The 6,821-nt window shown below is 41.6% G+C and overlaps 1 protein-coding gene across 1 annotated transcript in view; it reads right to left on the bottom strand.

The window, feature by feature from the left end:
* Positions 1 to 667, bottom strand: part of CUNH16orf72 (chromosome unknown C16orf72 homolog) — an 18,729-nt gene extending 18,062 nt beyond the window's left edge. The window contains exon 1 of the mRNA XM_009278791.1: positions 616 to 667. Within this exon, the coding sequence (XP_009277066.1) occupies positions 616 to 667 (52 nt within the window). The remainder of the gene's footprint in view (positions 1 to 615) is intronic.
* Between the last annotated feature and the right edge of the window lie 6,154 nt (positions 668 to 6,821).

Raw genomic sequence — 6,821 nt, 5'->3', positions numbered from 1 at the left:
GCCGGCGGGGCCGAAGCCCGTGAGGTGACAGCCGGCCGCCGCGCTGCCCACCTGAGGGGCAGATCCTCGCCCGGGAGGTGGTTTCCTCCGCCCGGCCTGCGGCCGAGGCCGGGGCCAGGCCCGGGGGAAAATGGCTGCCGCGCAGGGACGGAGGGCCGGTGCTGAGCCCTGTTGCACGGCCAAGCCCGGCTCCAGCGCCTGAGAGGGCAAGGTGTCGGCCGGGAGGTTTGCACTGCGGGTTCAAGCCCTTGCGATCCCTTTTCTACCATTTTCACACTTTTATTATGTACCGTTTCTAGTAGTGTATTTGCACTGTACCAGGCAAAATTCCAACAAACGGGCAGAAATCACAGCTTCTTTGCACGTGTTTAAAGCACTCATTTAGCGCACGATCTCTTCCAAATGCTGCTGTGAAAATCATCTTCCTAACTGCTCCAGCCACACTGCTCCTTTCAGTCAAAGCAAATGTCCCCCTGAGCCAGCGTGTGAGCCAAGCCATGACTTGGTATAGAAACACCGATCAGCCAGCAGGCACCTTCCATTTCCCTCTCCATCCTCTATAAAATACTCCCATCTCTTTTTTTGTTGTTGCTGTAGTGCAAAGGCTGGACATACCTGCAGCTGGTTTTGCATCCACTGTCCTGAGTCTGCAATGCCACTGCTCCATGCGTGCAGGTGGGTTTCAGATCAGCTCTTCCACATTGTTAAACCGGTATTACACATACACTGGTAGTCCAGTGTACCCATCCCACTCAAACCCGCTGGATGTTAGAAACACTCACAAGCTTTACGGACTGTTTCCTCCTCTGACAGTCTATTTTATTCAGTCCATACTTGTTCCCATTTTGAACTTGGATCTTCACACAACGTCCTAAAGCATACAGGAATTCAAGCCTCAATCATATGTAGTGGGGAAAGAGATGGTACAAGGAAATAATTAGAACTGTTGGGGTTTTTTTAATCTTTAAGGACAACTCAAAACTAAAGCTGCAGGCTACCATCTTTCCTAGACCACTGAGACTAACTACTAAGGACCTCCTGCTTGTGGGTTATGCTATGGTACTCCATGTGAGTAGAAAGGGTGAGAGTATCCGTACCTCTGTGCACGTGTTCTTAAGCTGAAGTTGTGACATTGGCTTTTTAATATCTATTTCATAACACTAATGCACATACACAGAGGCACGGATGTTCTGTCCCTTTCTAGGTAAAGCTCTGTCCAATCCTTATTTAGGATTGTGAACTTCAGCAGGTTTAGGAGTAGTCCTAGGTATAAGCTGTTGGGCTTTTATGAATGTACAAAAATAGCATAGAAAAGAAAGGAACAAATTAAAAGAAATTTAAAAGTGTTGACAATAAATGAAAATTGGTTTTGTAAAGTATATATTGATCAGTAGGCCAGTAAGTACATTTTGTGGTGGAACATGGATTTTTTAAGGAAAACAAAGAAAAGAAGAGGAAACTATCTTCTCTATTGAATAGGAATTCTTATAAACTACCCACAACTTGGAAATGTTCATTCCTTATACTCTTAAATTGTTTAAATATTGAAAGACATCAAATGGGAATGTGTGCTGGGATTGTGTTTGAGTACTTCTCCAATAAATAGGGTACTTACTTAAATCCATCTCCCTCATCAAAAGGTGAGCAGAAATGCTCCTGTCAACTTCAGTGGGCTTTGCAGATGCTATCTGTAAGATCTGAGATCAGAAGTTACTGCACGGAGCTTGTAGTAGGAGGGGTCATGGCTCTCCTGGGTTTTGTGTAGCACACATCTGTTTTTCTGAATATTTCTAAAGAGTTGCATAATGTTGGCAACTGGAATAAACAGTTGGTTACTGCAATACAATGTAGTGTTAGTCATGATTTATCAAGCATACAGTCCTGAAATTTGGCTATGACTGATGCCCATTCAGTATAAATCAAGCAGGGAGTTGTGATGCATCACTAGGTAATCCTGGGTAAAAGCGTAGCACCCAAATTTCTGGTTTAATTTAGAAAACCTGGCTACACACAGTTCTCAGAAATATCTACAGATGATAGAAACTGCTGAGGTTTTAAGAGGACTGTTTTCCTTTCTACACGCGTTATGCCAGGTGGGGTGGGTAACGTTGGAGTTGTATCAATTGTTTTTACAGTTTTCTGAAGTGGCCATTGGTGATTTCTGGGATAATAGTGTGGAGAGGCTTAGCACAGCTGAGAACTGGGATACTGAATTTTAAAATAAGAAAACTTACGTCATCATTTTTTGATAGAATGGATTGAAGAACTTTAACTTGGTCTACAGACTTCTTTATGCCACCTGAAGATAAAAAGGGTGTTAGGGACCTGGAAAGGAGTCAAGCATTTTCTGGGACTAGAAGAATAATGTACCAAAGGAGTCCTGCAGGTAGAGAAGTAGCATTAAATGGAGAACGAAGGCAATATTGATTGACTTTTCTTGGGTAAACTGTGGAGGAGGCAGCAAAGGAGAGAAGAAAATGAACAAAAGCACCGTGCGCAAAAACCCCTTAACACACCCAAACTCTTCTCCCTGATGCCTCCTAAGCAGCTCAGTGCCTGTATCCTCTGAGCAATACTGATTCACTAAAGAATTTTTCCTCCCTGTAAATAAAGAACAAGTTTCACGCTAATCCATTTTGACCTGCCATCGGTGGCCTGGAACAAACACAGCTGTGCTGGTTTTGGTTGCTGGTAAGAGATTTGTTGGCTGGAGTCAAATGCAAAAAGACTGGGAGATCAATGGTGTACGCATGGTGAATGTGGCATCTGAGTAATCTTGGTGTTTTGCCTCTTAATTTTCCCCATGGGAACACTGTAGTGATGAGAGCAGAGTGGCATCCCAACTGAAGTCTCAGGGGAGATAATTACTGGAGCATGATGAGGGTTTGCTAATTGTAGAAGGCTCTGAAGACTTGTTTTATTCCTTTATGCAGACTCTTACTGGGAGTTGAATTTAATGATAAAGGAAAACATTTTTAAAATATGAAAATATGAAATTGGGGGAAGAGAAGGGTTTATTGATAATACAATCTATTCAAAGTGAACACTAACATTTTAAAATATCTGAATGTGTAGATGGCTGAATATAGACATGGAAATGTTTTCACAGTGCTGTGGCCAAATGTGTGAATACTTGTACAAGAGAACTTTCATGATAGTTAAAGATATTGGAGGAACTGAAGGGAGCAGGTATTCATTTCACCAAAGGGAAAAAAACAGGCCTGAGTGACAATATTTTCATTTCTCTTCACCATTTTGTCCTTTGGGATCAGACTCTAGGTATGCTGTCTTCCAAAAAAACAGGTCAGCGGGGATGGAAATTACTCAGCTGGAAATTGTAGTGTTTCTCAGGCAAAAGTTTTCAGCCCAAGTAAATCTGAAGTAGTATGCCTGAGCAAGCAAGCAGCAGGTATCTATGAGAAGTCTGGTTTACAGAGAGCGGCAGTGCACTGACTGTTGCATATCACATTATCAAGACAGTTTAACCTGTTACTGATGCGATCAGTTGGGCTTTTATGTATATTGGCTTGTTACTGCTATTCCACACTGAAAAACCTGAAGATAGAGCACCCTTAGTGGAAACACTTGATCAGTCTGAAACAGAAACTGATTGACAGAGGTCAACAGCATCAATGTATGAGGGTTTGTTATGGTCGCGAGAGCCTCATATTCTCCTGTTTTGGAGTCATGGGAAGTAGAAAAGAAAGGAAATAAGATAAAAGGATTTCTTTTCCAGTGTGTGCTCCTAGGTAACGGTATGTTCCGAAAACCAAAACTAGATAAGCACTGCAAAAAGGCTATCTGAATGGTGTTTTGAATTTTAAAATGTTGGTAACCTTAAGTAAAAAATGAATATTGCAACAGCGTCTGCATCCTTCCTGCAATTTCCTGGGAGCGCTTTAGTAGCAGCACTTCTAAGACCATGATCAAAATGCTGTCACATAAAAGCAACTTGAAACTATGTGATTAAAGCTTGGTCAATTTATTTTTGCCTAAAATAGAGATCAAGAGACTTTTTGCCCCAAAAGCTGTGCTCAGTATGAGAAGGAAAGCAGTTTGACTCTGTGGGAACAGGATTCTCAAAACCTCATGTCAGGGCTCTGATATCAAAATCATTAAACAATCCAGACCTTTTGCAAGAAAGACTACATGACTACACCGAGATACAGATCATTTACATGTGAATTCAGACTCTACCAAAAAGAGTAGCAGACATAGTTTTCAGTTTTACTGGGTAGTACCTTACTACATACTTGGTTCCACTGAAATAAATGGTATTTCTTGCATAACAGGATAAAGCACATGGTGAATATGCAGGTGTCCTCCTGCTCAGTACTTCAGAGCAGCCTAATCTTTCTTCCTGCCTTAAGAACTGCTCTGGAAGGAGAACTCTGCTTGTCTATAATACTTCTCTAAACAGCTTTTTTTCTTCTCCAGATTCAAATCTCTAGTGCATCATCAAAAATAAAAACAGTTTCTACATAGCCCATTAAGATTCACGAACAAGGTCCTATTGCCGTGGGCTGTATACAAATGAAAGAGATGGTCTTTGCTGTGAAGGACTAGCAATTAAAACACAAAGGAAGAAAAAAGTGTACATTGTATTTTCATGATACAGGATGAATGAGCAGATGACTATTCCTTCTAATAACACAACCTTATTAGTCTGTGCATAAGCTGGTATTTCTGTTGTCAATAATAAGACAGACAGATCTCGAAGCAGAATTCAGTTGGGGAGCTTGTGCTATGGTTAGTATAACTGTTGGCCCAATATGGAAATTTTTACCCAAAATTCAATCCCAAAGCCACGTCCAAGGCTGCAGGAGAAACAATATCCAATAATCTCCAACTACTGCAGGTCAAAGTCTAACTGTAAAGCATCTTAATCACTTACTGCAGGTACATGACTGGCCTGTAAAACAAAAAGGCTACAGAGTAAATGAAAGATTAGGAAAAAAACCATTGTGGGGTGCATCTAAGTGGAGTTTCCTTTGCTGGCAGAGTAGACTACTTGCTCCAGTGCCTTCATGAGACAGGAAGCCAAGGCTTTTAAAAATCCTTAATAGAGTAATAAATGAAAGTAGAAGTTCTCCATGCGATCTTGTGGTGTGATGTTGGGATATTTGGCACTATGCAAATTGCTGCAGCTGGCAGGTGCTTCACCACTTGCAGTCATTTATTAGTTGAAGGAGCAGCAGGATGCCAAAGGTCTACAGTAGGTTGCCTGCATGCTCCCAAAGGCAGTCATGAATCACTTCAGCATTTTCCTCTTTAGAGCATCACAGAATATGAAAGAAAAAGTAGCTTGCTGTATCAGTCTTTTCAGAGTGTTTGGAATCACAGATTGGAAGAGTGTTTCTTCAGTTAACCCTGTGCTCAGAGATGGGTTTTTTGTTTCTAGGCAGAAAGTCCCATTCCAATAGCTTTATTTTTGAGTTGTCAGCTTACCTCCGTACAGCTGGTAACGTCACATAACCCACCACTTCTGAAATCAAGAAACAGGGCCATAGGTAGAGCATTAATTTACTACATAGTGTTGTTGGGTACAGTCATGAGAACACTCATTTTATACTGCTGGAGTTAGCTTTGAAGAGTAGGGATCCCATAATCTTTTTATACCTGATACTGTTGCAAATGAGAATAAATGTCCTCCTTTTATCTAGTAGCACACCTCAGTCCTACAGCTGAGCCTGTCTCAGCCTCACTGACAGTACTCGCTACTGGACTAGACGCACATGAACAGGAGCGCAGGAGGGTCTGATTCAGTTGTGCCTACAGAGCTCTGTAGGAAACGTTTTTAGCAGGACTAGATGGCTGAATAAGCCATGAAAAGCAGGCTCCCTGATCAAACCTTTGAGGCTCAGCAGAACCCCCGCTGAAGCTACTGAATATTTTGCTTGCTCAAGGACAACTGAGTTTGAACTTTTTCTTTAAAAGAGCAAGTGGGCGTATCGTGCGCAGTTGTGCATAGAGGTAAGCAGTAATGTGAACAGAGGATAGACATCAGATCTCGGATTTCAGCTTCAGTAGCAATGTCCTTTCAGTTCTTGACCAAATTATTTATTTCAAAAAGTACATCTCTCCCCACGCTCTTCTAATCAGTTGAGTAGAAAAAAAAAAATCAAACCACCTACTCCCATGTTGTAAGGACTGACTGTTCGAGTTTAAAGCATTTCAAGTGCTAAATATAATATTTGCAGTTCTGCAGCTCAGCTATTGGAGGATTCAATAGCTGTTTGAATACCAGTAATCTCTTGGGACCCTGGCCAGGGAAGACTTCATTTAGTTTGTGTGGGAGTAGGATGCACAGCACTCCCCAAAATGGGTCCTCTAGCTTCTCTGCTTAATTCTCCACCTATATAAAGAAGATAATACACTTCTATTCTATAAGAAGTATGGAATTAATACCTGCCCTTAGGGGTCCCCGTGGTGTCAGTTCTTTAAAATCTTCTTAACAATTTGTCCTGAGCAAACAGAACGTAGTAAACTGGGGATGATAATAGAGTCATTCGGTCTCAGTGGATAACATATGCAGTTCCTATTCTGGAATGCCTGGTTTTCTAGTTCAAGGAGAATAAGGGTGATGTCCTATTGACTCCGTAAGTGGTTAATGAAATACCCTCTTTCACCAGGAAGATTGCGTAAGAACAGATTTTTGTCATGAAGTGTTAATAAAATATTTAAAATGAAACATGATGGAAATACTAAAGAATAGGAGGTTTAACAGACAAGTTCTGGATTAGTAGATGTAATCTGACATTATCACCTCTAGCTGCCTGGCTGGCATGTGCCAGAAGCCACAGCCACGGCAGCAGGGGCAG

Source organism: Aptenodytes forsteri, unplaced genomic scaffold (assembly GCF_000699145.1).
Source record: "Aptenodytes forsteri isolate BGI_AS27 unplaced genomic scaffold, ASM69914v1 Scaffold26, whole genome shotgun sequence".
Classification (NCBI taxonomy): Eukaryota; Metazoa; Chordata; class Aves; order Sphenisciformes; family Spheniscidae; genus Aptenodytes; species Aptenodytes forsteri.
The sequence above is the reverse complement of the archived record's forward strand: the minus strand, read 5'-3'. Positions and strand labels throughout refer to the sequence as shown.